The sequence below is a fragment of the Salminus brasiliensis genome, chromosome 17 (genome assembly GCF_030463535.1).
Source record: "Salminus brasiliensis chromosome 17, fSalBra1.hap2, whole genome shotgun sequence".
Lineage (NCBI taxonomy): Eukaryota > Metazoa > Chordata > Actinopteri > Characiformes > Bryconidae > Salminus > Salminus brasiliensis.
In genome coordinates, this window is record NC_132894.1 from 24077239 (window position 1) to 24090046 (window position 12808).

At 37.0% G+C, this 12808-nt stretch overlaps 1 protein-coding gene across 3 annotated transcripts in view; it reads left to right on the forward strand.

Moving 5' to 3' along the window:
- The window catches only part of armh3 (armadillo like helical domain containing 3), a 70046-nt gene that overhangs the window by 50113 nt on the left and 7125 nt on the right, over positions 1 to 12808 (forward strand). For all 3 annotated transcript variants that reach the window (XM_072661008.1, XM_072661007.1, XM_072661009.1), the window contains exons 22-24: positions 7218 to 7344; positions 7688 to 7763; positions 12553 to 12631. In XM_072661008.1, the coding sequence (XP_072517109.1) occupies positions 7218 to 7344; positions 7688 to 7763; positions 12553 to 12631 (282 nt within the window). The remainder of the gene's footprint in view (positions 1 to 7217; positions 7345 to 7687; positions 7764 to 12552; positions 12632 to 12808) is intronic.

Sequence of the window (12808 nt, forward strand, 5' to 3'; positions counted from 1 at the left end):
GTATAACAGCAAAAGACCTACAAAAATCTTTATTCATTTGTCTATTATTAGAAAAACACTAAACAAAAATTATTTTCATGAAAGGGCATCACAAAGAAAGCCACTCCAAGTATAATTACTATAATTCTAGTATACTAGTCTTGTGCAATTTCATATTTCAAGCAATATGTAGGAAACACATAAAACAAAATAACCCCACAGATGTAGCCAGAATAAAGAACAATTAAACAATTGAAATAAAGAACAATATAAAAAGATGAACATCTACAAATACATTGAGCAGTTTTACATATTTAAATCATTGTGCAAATTGTTGTATTTTAAATAAAAAAGTAAACTTGAATTTAATCTTTTAAAATCTGCAATGCACACATCCTAGTCTTTCCAGCTCTCACTAAAATAATATCAAATCAAGTTTTTTTTTTGTATAGCGCATTTTACATTTGGCATTGTCATTAAACAGTTTTACGGAAATCTGTAAGAGGACAATAGATCAACAAAAAAAACTAAAACCCCCAGAGAGCAAGCCAAAGGCATCTCCCTCAGAACTGGAGGGCGAAACCTTGGGAGGAACCAAGACTAACAAGGGGTACCCATTGTCCTCTGGTCAGAACGATTTATAAAATTATTGGTTAGTCACCATACCACAAGACTGTTCTTCTGCTCAGGTGTGCTGATATAATATAAAACTCATATATTCATAGTAGAGATAATACAAGTAATGAAAGTAATGATTATTTGTTGAAATAATAGTGGCAGAAAGAGTCAATGTAAAATTTTACATAGTTGTTAGCGGTGGCAGGAGGGTGGGCAGCTGGTCTGACACGAGTAGCAGGGGAGCCTGGCTCAGTCTGGTGGGTTGGCAGCTGGTCTTCCAACAGTTGTGATTGGATTCATGAAGTAGACAGAATGTTGAACGGTATCAAAGTGTGACTGACTTATACTTAATGAACCGGCAGGTCTGACTATAACAGCCTAATGGAAAGGAGAGTGCCAGAAGATAACTCGGACAATTCCCTGCGACCATTAACCCCTGGATTTGCAACTTTTATCTAAAGGGAAACATTCATTACCAAAAGCTAAACTAAACAGATGAGCTAGCTATATGTTGGATGGCTTTGAATCGATTGTGACACCAAGATGTTTAGCTGTTGAACCAGGTGTAACAGAGAAATCTTTATGTGGCGCTACCTTGTCTAAGGTAAATCAAAGGCTCTGGATTGACACTACTCTTCCAAATAACTAAAAAACTATGAATTATGCTGCAGAAACGTAAGGCACACCCTCCAATGTGGGGTGGATAGTATCCCTTCATAAAAACTGTCTTGGCCTCAAACTTTAACCAATTGTCTATAAAGCCTGCATGATATTTCTGAATACCACTTGGACATCTGCTGTAAGCTTGTAAGACTCAGCACTGTGCCTCATTGGGATGGGACCAGAGCAAATGATGACAAATTTTATATAATGAGGCACGGTGCTGAGTATTACAGCAGACTTATAGGGCTAAGCTGCTGGATGTCCAAGTGGTGTTCAGATAATCATGTGGGCTTTTTAGACAATAGGTTAAAGTTCATGGACATGCCTTTTTTTTTTTTTATAAAGATTGGGATGGTGTCCACCCCACACAGGCAGGGGCTGTCTTACTTTCATGCAGCATAGCACATAATCTTTTAGTTCGTTGGCAGAATAGTGTGAAAGGCTGCTGACAATCCAGAGCCTGGACCAGGCCGCAGACAGACAGGCTAAACTGACCGTCTGCGAGCTGCTTTGAGGCATCACCTAGGTTTAACCTGAATGAGAATGCGTCTGTGCCCCGAAGTAAATCCAAATGTAGAACTAAATCAGCTTGTTTTAATAATTTAATTTGTGTTAAATTCTCATAATCAGTATTCTACCTTAAAGCTCAGTAATATCAGACCATTATCTATTTTCCTATGAGCTACATCTTAGGCAAAAAAAAAAATTGTCCCCCTGCTACTGTCTAAAGTGCTCAATAACCTCAATGACCACTGTACATTTTACTGAAAACCTCGACTATCGACCTTGGCTTACACTCTATCAGACCAAACGGAGCTAGATAGATTAACGGTCTAGAAAATACTTTGATCCACCTTAGACAAGGTAGCACCACTTAAATGTAAAATGACAAGGCCAAAAAAAATTGCACCGTGGGACAGTGATCAAACCTGTAGCTTAAAACAAACAGTGTGGAAACTAAAGCGGATATGGTGGACGACCAAACGAGGTGTTTCACTCTGCCTGGATGGAGACCCTTATTGAGTAAAGAAAGTCACTTATTAAAGCTCGCTCAACATATTTGGCCTAGCTGATCAAGAATAACCAAAAACAACTCCAGAGTATTTTTAGTGAGATTTCTCAACTTATTAAAAGTCAGGCAGATACTGAACCCCAGATTCCAGCTACATTAACCAGTGATGTTTTGATGGACTTTTAAAATAGTAAAATAGAAAATATTAGACAACATATCCAACGCTCCTTGTTAAATCAAACTGTAGCTGGTTTCGAGCATAACAGTTGTAGAACTGGAAGCCTTCTACCCACTGCCACAGACTAGAAAAAAAAAAATTGTACAACATGTACACTCGACTCAGTTCCCTCAAAAGTACTAAAGGAAATACTCCCAAATATAATCAGACCTCTTTTAGTAGTAAATAGTAAATTAGTCCCTTAGCTTAGGTCATGTACCCAAAACTCTTAAATTAGCAGTTATAAATCTTGATTCAAGTGTACTGTCAAATTACAGACCCATTTTAAACTTTGCGTTTGTATCCCACATATTAGAAAAAGCTGTGGCCCAACAACTCTGCTCATACCTGAGTAAGAATGGCCTGTATGAGAAATACCAATTAGGATTCAGACCCCATTATAGCACTAAGGCAGCACTGTGAAGATTACAAACAATCTCCTCCTTGCCTCTGATCAAGACTACATATCTTTTTTAGCGCTGCTCGACCTCAGTGCAGCCTTTGATACAATAGATCACACTATTTGGTTAGGTTAGATAACATGGTTGGAATATCTAACCGAGCGTTATTTCGTAAAGGTAACAGATTTATCTTCAAATTATACAAAAGTGAGAGATTGAGCTTGGCAAGGCTCTATTTTAGGACCACTGTTACAATACATTATACATGTTACCACTGGGCAAGAGATGGCAGAGATGGTGTTAACATCCATTGTTTTGCAGATGGAACGCAGCCTTAATATATCAGATTAAAGACAATTGAGGGCTGTATATAAAGCATGTGAATCTCTGAATGCCACATAACATCCTTGTTCTTAACAGTAACAAAGCACAGGTTTGCCTTTTGGGTCCAAAAGCCACAAGAAATAATCTATCAGACTTAATGTTAGACTGATTTTGGGAGCTATGCATCATGCATGCATTGGTTCTAAGTTAAATTCCATATGGATTATAAAATTCTTCTATTAACATACAAAGCCCTACATGGCCTCACTTCTGAATACCTGCGAGATCTTATTACATCTTATGAACTGTCAAGATTACTTAGATCACAGGGTGCTGGTTTCTTAGTAGTTCCCAAAACTCCTCAGCAGTGGGAGGATATTTATTTTCACGTAAAGCCCCCCACATCTAGAATAACCTTCCAGATAATGTTCGTGACTCAGACACAGTCTCAATCTTAACACATATAGGCTGCAAACTCATTTGTGTTTAGTTTATCTAAGGGAAACATTTATTAACAAAAGCTAAAGGTTGTAGATCCAGGGGTTCATGGATACATATAATTGTAGTATACAAAGATGCTGGAGCTGTCGTTTTGCTGCTTGCACGCGATTACTCAGGTTTGTGGATGGTGTAATAAGTTTTTTTTTTTCCGATCCCCCTTGGGAGTCTTGGTTCCTCCCAAGGTTTTTCCTTCAGCTCTGAGGGAGTTTTTCCTTGCCACTGTTGCCTATGCCTTACTCACTGAGGGTTTTAAGTTCTCTTAGATTGTTCATTTCCTGTCTTTTTACTAATTACTGATTGTGTAAAGTTGCTTTGTGATACCAGTTGTAAAAAGCGATATACAAATAAATTTGATTTGATATTCTTTAGTAAACCCAGACTGCGCACCTAGCTGGTCCACTTTAACTACCAATGTATTAACTAGCTCACATTTATTACAAACACTATCATTATCACTAGTGGGTAAAAAACCCAGCAACAGCCATAATCATGCAGGAACTTGCCGCTTGTAGTTGATTTTGCACCAAAACAAACTCTTCTGCTTTCAGTGGTCAATAAATCTTTGGGAATAGACTGTAAACGCAGTCTAAAAACATGCAGTGTGCGTACAACGCAATAATAACTAAACAGAGATATTTAAAAAGTGCTAGAAAATGCAAAATAAGATAAGGTAAATTTGTACGCAAGGAGCTTGCTTGGCACACAGACCAGGGCGAGGCCAAATATGCTGAACGAGTTTTAGTGAGTGCCCTTTTATACTCAATAAGGCTGTCCTTTCAGGCAGAGTGGAATACCTCTAGCTTGGTTGACTGTCAATTTTGTGTGCCACATTGTATTTACTAGACCGTTAAAAACGCTTAGTTTGGTCTGATGAGTACACTAAGGTTGATAAGTCTGTAAGGTTTTCAGTAAATTTTTGAGCTATCATTAGTGTTATATTAGGGACACAAATAAACATTTTGGCTAAGATGTAAGTCATAATAAATGAAGTAATGGTCTGAGAGTACTTAGCTTTGAGGAAGAATATTTAGGTTATCGATGCTAATACCCAAGGTCAAAACTAAATCCAGGGTACCTTACGTTTTATGTAATGCAGACAGATACATCATACATAGTGCATGTAAATAAAATAAAATTTCTAATAAAACATACTCCACATAGATGTACAATTGCATACTAGACTATTGGTGTTTTTTCTAGAAACAGATGTCAGTGTTTGATAGAGAGCATATCCATCAAAATTTAATTTAATTCACTTATTTATATGTATCAGTAATTCTAGCAAATGATTCAATTCTGATTTGAGCACCTTTTCTACCAAAAGGTAAATGAGCAGAGCCTTAAAGATTGAGTAGGATCTTTTTGAAAGCAGAATTTGACCTGTGAAGCAGTTCCTCATTCCAATTCCAGTATGTTTACTTAGACAAAAAGTTGATGGGTTTGCTTCATCAGTCACTGTGATCTCAGTAATGAAAATAAACTGTAAGGGAGCGCTCACGGCAAACAATCAGCGGCACTGTTCAGCTGACACAACCCATTACATGTTCTCTTTGGTCTAAGGGTCTCTCATTCAGTCGTTTTCATCACACAGCATCTTAGTTGTTTTATCATACGTTTTAGTTTACACTTACTGATTTAAAACTTATATATATATATCCTATTTAATCTTTTTACATTGGAATAAAATCTTGACACTTGACACTTACTTTTATTAAAGGATAACACATTTCAAGGATTTCCATACCTTGTTTTCCTGTGGATGATCAGCTTTCAACCACTGTAACCATCAAAGACGAGTAGCTTAGTTATTGAATCAAGAAAAAGTGTCTTACAAATAATTCTGATGCCACAAATACAGAAAATACTGAATAGTACTATATAACATACTTAACATAAACATCATAGTCAAGCAGGAACAATGCAAAATGTGCTAACATGTTATAAAACACATTGAATAATATGAGACCTACTTATCAGAGATTTGGAGATTTCTTTCACATTTTGACGATTTAAACCGACATTCAATTGAATGTTAAAGGTGTAGCTGCTATTTTAAAAATATGAGGTTTAAGTAACAGCGCAGACTTTTTACTAATTGAAGTTTGAGACAAAAATATGCAACTGGAACATCCTAATCAAGAGTTGTTTATAAACATCACATCACTGTACACTGCAAAAGTATGTTAAGTGAAACCTCTAAATACAACTGCAAATGAATAAATGTCCCTTCAATACAAATAGTGCACAGTAGAGGTGTAATGTTGCACAAAAGTCACTGCAGACCTCCATTTTATCTTTACCCTTTTTCTCTTTTTCATTGTAAACACTAATCAGATGGAGCCAATTTTGGTATGGCATGTTGCTAAAGCAGTGTTTCCATTAACTTTTACATGACCTTTATCCACTTTCTCAGTGTACTGTTTTATTTTTCTTTGCTTGTTTTATTATTAGTATTATTATTATAATTATTAAAAATGTTCCTACTGTATGTAGGTGTGATCCATTAATCTCTAATTAATTCATTTCAAGTTCAATAATATCTACATGTTTTCTTTTAAAAGTGTTCTGTGTGGTCAGCTAAAGATATGTGTTTCCTACTTAACGCAAATTAAAGATCATCATTAAATGGTAGAGCAAGCATTACATGAAATTCTTTCAGAGCTTCAGTTCCATACTGAGGCCTACAGCTCAGCCAGGGCTAACCTGAAAAGAGGCATAGGAAAGCCAGACACTTCTACAAACTGTCTGTCGATAAGCACTTTCATAAATCCTACCCCTGCCAAATGTGGAAGGGCATCTAGGCCATCAGAGAGTACAGACAATCCCTGTCTTTCTCACAGATGAGCTTAATCAGTAATACATTTGTTTTGACTGAAGCAATGGACAGAACACCAAATGGGCCCCTCTCACATTCTTCACAGTGAATGTGCTTTTAGTACTGAGGGGGAAATAATGCAAATAGCCTAGATGTAACAAATGATGCATCATAACAGTTTCCATACAAGTTTCATAAGAGTTTCAACAGTGGTACTCAGCCTGGACATTAAATACAAACAGGTGCACTTGTTGGTTAGAACAAGATGACCACTGACCTTGTTCCTAGTATAAAATCTTTGATGATTTTTTTTTTTTTTTTAAGGAACACCTCTCTTCTGGTTAAGATGCAGTCACTTTACTTCAAGAGGAGACTGAGAAAGGAACACCTGTCCTCTCGAAAAAGAAAATGTTTCCTCGTAGTATTAATTGGACCTGTAATTTTACTTTTGCATCTGAAATTTATTGAACGTTTTTACTAATTTGTGATCATTTCTGTTTTTGTACGTAATGATCCACTCACTTGATTTCCAGGGTGGGATTATGTGCTTTTATGGAATATATTTACATTGCAAATAGGTTGTGTCCAGAGTACTGTACTGGAATGTTATTTTGTACAAAGCATCTTTCTAATTTTTTTTTATTTCTTCCATCTCTGTCTCTTTCTGTATGTCTCACTGACGCATAGGTTGTAAACCTCTTTAACATGTTCATCACATATGGAGACACATTCCTGCCTACTCCCAGCAGTTACGATGAGCTGTATTACGAGATTGTTCGTATGCACCAGGTCTTTGACAACCTTTATTGCATGGGTGAGTTGTCTTGTTTGTGTTTGTGAAGGTAAGACCCATGAAGCCCTAATACTCCTAGAGTAATACTCCTAGATTAAAGTGTAAGATAATGTCTACAAATGGTTTGTAATAGCTGTAAGTGTGTTTTACAAAACGTGACTAGTTGACTTGTTGAGCTGTAATTCATATAAGGGATTTAGTGTGTTGTAACAAAACGTTCTATTGTAAAACCATTTCTCTGTTTGTGTTTTTGTTTTGCTTTTGATGAACGGGGTGATGTACTATTCCAGTGTCACATAACCGTATGAACGACAAACACAACAGTATAGCCACTTAATGTGAACTCCTCTTTGTGCTGTTTCAGTTCTCAGAGTTTCCACCAATGTAGGCCAGTGGAAGGAGCCAGCTAGTAAAGTCACTCATGCGCTGGTTAATGTCAGGTAGGCTGTTTTTCTTTGGGTTCTGAGGATTTGCAAGAATTCTAAATAAATGTATTATAATTCTGTAATAATTAGATATTTTTAAATTCTTAAGCAATTTATTAGGAAAGCTATACTAATACTACGTAGTAGTACTCTTTAGCTTTATGGCTTTTGCAGATCATCTTCTGCTTATTTGACAATTTATTTAATCAGATATATTGACCAGGGGTGAGCAAATCTTTACATGACACTAGATGTTTTTTTTCAAGAAACTGACAGTTTGATAGTAGCAGAGAGCATTCTTTATTTTTTAGCCTCTATGCAAGGAGCTGACATAAGTGATGTTTTTGCTTGATGACAGGTAGAGATGTGCTGGGGAGAAAAAACTCCCTGTGATATTACTGGTTAATACAATTTTTCGTTAAGTGTCCTTGTATGCCGATGTCTCTACCAATTATCTGCCAATTTTATGATTACCGCCATTACCCATCATTACATTTATTACTCCTACCAGCTCTACTATGATTAGATTTGTTATATTATGATTATATCAGCATATCTGAGCAGAACAGTCTTATGTGGTTATACAGTGACTTTTATCACTTTTCAGTTCTGACTAGAGGAGGATGGGTCCCCCTTGTGTCTTGGTTTCTTCCTCCAGCTCTGACAGAGTTTTTTTTTTTTTTTTTTTTCCCTTTGCCACTGTTGCCTTTGGCTTGCTCACAGAGGGTTTTATGTTTTGTTGATCTCTTGTCCTCTTACTGATTCCTCTAAAGTTGCTTTATACAAATACATTGAATTAGATTTAAATTATGATGTCTCTATTATCTGAATTTGGTTTTATTTCAGGAAACAAATTAAGTTTTTAGTTTTCCAGTACATGTTTTTGTGAAATTCCTGATTTTTCCAGTCTTTCTGGAGGCCTTTTGCCATGGTGATACCACTCACTTCAACAATTAAGAGCAAATCAAACTCAGTGTCTGAGGTTTAATTAAGACGTTATCTGCCAAAACCATTTGTTTAAATATGCTATACAATCAGAATCGGACTTTATTGGCCAAGTATGCTTACACATACAAGGAATTTGTTTTTGGTTACAGTAGCTCACAGTGCACGATAACTGACATTACAGAAGTAACAAACACACCCAACCTACACACACACACACACACACACACACACACACACACACACACACACACACAGTGACATACACGCACAGACACATCTGTAAACTTAAGAGTTGTGTATTTAAGGTAAAGTAATAAGTGCAGCAGTAAAGAACAGTGCAGACTGAATTAAATAGATATAAATATGGAGAACAGAGGAGTCACTGGTTGAGACGGTAGTACAGATTGTTCTGAGACACTATCAGATAAATAAAGTGCAGTACAGAGAAAGGAGAGTGAGAGAACATCTAGATAGGATGTAAGTATGTAGTAGACTGTATTCAGAAAGTAGTGTTGTAATGTTCAGCTGTTCATGAGTGTGATGGTGTGTGGGAAGAAGCTTCTCTGTAGCCTGGAGGTCTTGATCCTCAACTGGCTGAAACGCCGACCTGAGGGAAGATACTGGAACAGGTGATGTCCAGGGTGTGACGGAAAAAAAACATTTGTTTGTTCTATTTTTTGCACATGTCTTTGTTATAAGGTTTAAGTTTGTAAACTGAAAAACAGTCATATTATCTTTTGACTTGCCAAGCTTCTAAGAATGAACAATTTGGATAGTAATCACATATTACACTTGCTGGATGAGCTGGTTAGCTAAGAGCTTTTACCCACATCTGCGGGTTGAAATGGAAAAATTGTATTGTGGACCACTTGGAATCCAAACTAGGACAGCTCGAACAACACAACTTACCTACAGACAGACAATTTCTATGCTGGAATAAAAATGAATTCTGACTATAGGGACATAATCAGAACCTCTGTTTGACTTCCAGAAGAACAGTGGTAGTAAACAGTTCTACTGCGCAGTTACACCTGCACAAATATGACCTTCATGGACGAGTCATAAGAGGAAAACCTTGTTTTATGTCACCACAAAATTCAGCATCAGGAGTTTTCCAAAGAACGTCTAAACAATCCTTTGTATTGTGCAAACATGCAATGTTGACTAATGAAGTTAAAACATTTTAAATGAATAAATTGCATTTTTGTTAAACACGTCACCAACTATAATACGCAAGAGTGGGTCAGTCATATTTTGGGATTGTGTTGCAGCTAGTGCCATGAGGAACATGTTACTGATAGTGAAAAGAATACATTTAATTAAATAAAAACTAAATTAAAACAGAAATCATGCTGTCTGTGAGAAATCTGTAGATTAAATGGCTTTTACAGCAGGATAGTGATCCTACACACACACTTCAAAATCCTGGACTATCTTGTGAGGTGCAAGTTAAATGGTTTTGCCATGGCCCTTAAAGTCAAAAGTTATCTTAAAAACTAACACATCTGTGAATAGACCATAAAAGCATGCAAGATGGCCCAAGAATCTCACAGAACTAGAAGCCTTTTGCAAGGCCAAATGGGCAAAAAATTCCAAACAAATATAAAAGTAAGTACTCATAATGCAGGGTTCTGACTTTTTTTGTTTTAGTTAGTTTAACTTTTGCTCTCAGCTATTTACAGTAATACAAATGATAGTGAAATAATTTTAGTACACCCTACTAAAACACATAACCATGACATACAAAACAAAAAACATGTTTTTCAGATGACTGTGTATGTATGTACCTTTCATTTGTGCCTTTGAATTTGTTCACACTACACAGATATCAAGTCTGACTGAAATCAGATTAGGCGTATTTGCTTGCATATCCACATTGTTAATGTAATCACATTGTGATGCCATACGTGTGCGTATGCTCAATATGGAGGGGGGAAACTGAGAAAAAATGGATGGATAGATTCAGTACAATGATACAAAATGGAACATATAACAAGATATAGGTAACTATAGATAGATATCTATTAAGTGGTTATATATACAGACAGGACATTCTTGAAAGTGCAGCTTTTGGGTTTCGAGTAGTCCACAATGAGCTACTCGTCTCTGTGTTGAGGGCAAGGTTTTTGGTGGAACACCAACTGCCAGGTGCTGGATTTCCTCACAGTAGGCTGATTCATCATCGCTGATTTGACCAGCTGCTGTTGGGTCGTCTTCAGATGTGATTGTTGATCTATACCCTTGTGGATGAACAGGGAGAAGAGCAGAGGGCTCAGCCCATGATTTTTACAAATTCATGAATGACACATGATTTAATGACTACTGCAGTTTTAGAATTGAATAACCCCTTCATGACAATTGTCTTTAATACTTAATAGAGCACCTATTTGCTGTTATGGCTTGCTGCAAACATGATGCATAGCCAGACACTAGCTTCTGGCAGTGTTCCTGAGCAATTGTAGACCATTCCTCATGGACAATGGCCTCCATTTCACTAATATTTTTGGGTTTGCATGCTGTAAACGCCTCCTCTTTAACCCACTACATATTTTCTGTGGGGTTCATGTCAGGCGACTGCGATGACCACTCCAGTATCTTCCAGGACATCTTCTAAAACTTAGTCTGGGTGGGTTTTAAGGTGTGCTTTGGATAATTGGGATAATTGACCTGTTGTAAGGTCTAATGATGCCAACAGTTTAGCTCTCCTCACATCTTGCTCTGTACATGCTGCAGGTTTCCAGTGCCAAGGGGCTAAGCATTCTTCCTCCTCCAGACATACCGAACATACAAAATCCCATTTTGGGAGTCAACTCTTCTTGTGCTTTTAGGTCAATAGAGTTAATTGTCCTTGTTCAGTTAGTAGCTTAGTATGCACCTTATGATGTCTCAGTTAAGGGTTTTTGGCCACCCTAGATTACCTTAACATTAGGGACGTTTCGATTAAGTTTTACCTCTAGTTCAAGCCTCTCGATGCCAAAAATCGGCCAATACTGATCTGATCCGTACCAATCTTTGTGTTTCTGTATATAATACAGCTCTACAGTGTAGGTAAGCTGTGCTAATCCACGTTAGTAAACAGCAATAAAATCACTATTTTTACCAGTTTCTGTAATTAGACTAAATTCTAATCTGATCTACGTTGTTTGGAGCAACGTTTTAAACTTTTTAAAACTCTATAGGCTTTAATATCAGTCCGACTGACCTACCTGACCATTCAGCTGCCAGTTCCTGTACAGCTCTGCTGTCAGATCACTTAGTGTGTGTGCACATTTGCATTAGCCTCCTTGATTCTGAATCACACTGCACAGCTGCTGCACACCTTAACAGTTAGAAAGGTGAAATCCACTTGACTTGTGAGGAGGAACATGAGCACTGCCAGGGTCCTAGAAAATTACTTTCAGCAGACTGGTGTGTGTGTTACTGGCCATACTGTCATAAACAGACTATAGACAATAGTTTAAGGATTTCATTACAGTTTTGTTAGCTGTCTCGCTGATTTTTATATACACTCTAGGTTTTAGCCTAAAGATGAAGTAATTTTTTCTCTTGGGAATGCACTGCGGAACTGACGAATGAGCATAACTATATAATCTGCTGCTGCTCCCTTTTTGTCTATTTGTGTTCTCATTGATGTACACAGTGGGAGATGAAGTGGGGGACGAAGCCTTATCTTGAACCAGTGACTGTTTATGACCTGTGACTAAATAATGTATCCAATAAGAACACTGATTCTCATTTACAGGAGGCTCTAAGCATATGTCGATTTCACCTATGGCTGGTCTATAATTATTTTGTATTGAAATTTTATTTTGATACATTATTGCAGTTTTGGACCGGCTGTGTTTTGTATTTTCAGAGCCATCATTAACCATTTCAACCCCAAGATTGAGTCCTATGCTTCTGTGAATCACATTTCCCAACTCTCAGAGGATCAGGTAAATTGCAGTGAGCCACACATTTGAGCCACACTAGATGTTCCTTGTAGTAGAAGTTCTATCTAGCACTTTTTCATTGTGTGACATGAAAGGAAACCTTACATGTATGCACATTAATATTGCTCTGCACTGTTTTGCACATTTTTAAAAACCACTACAACACATACATTAGTTTTC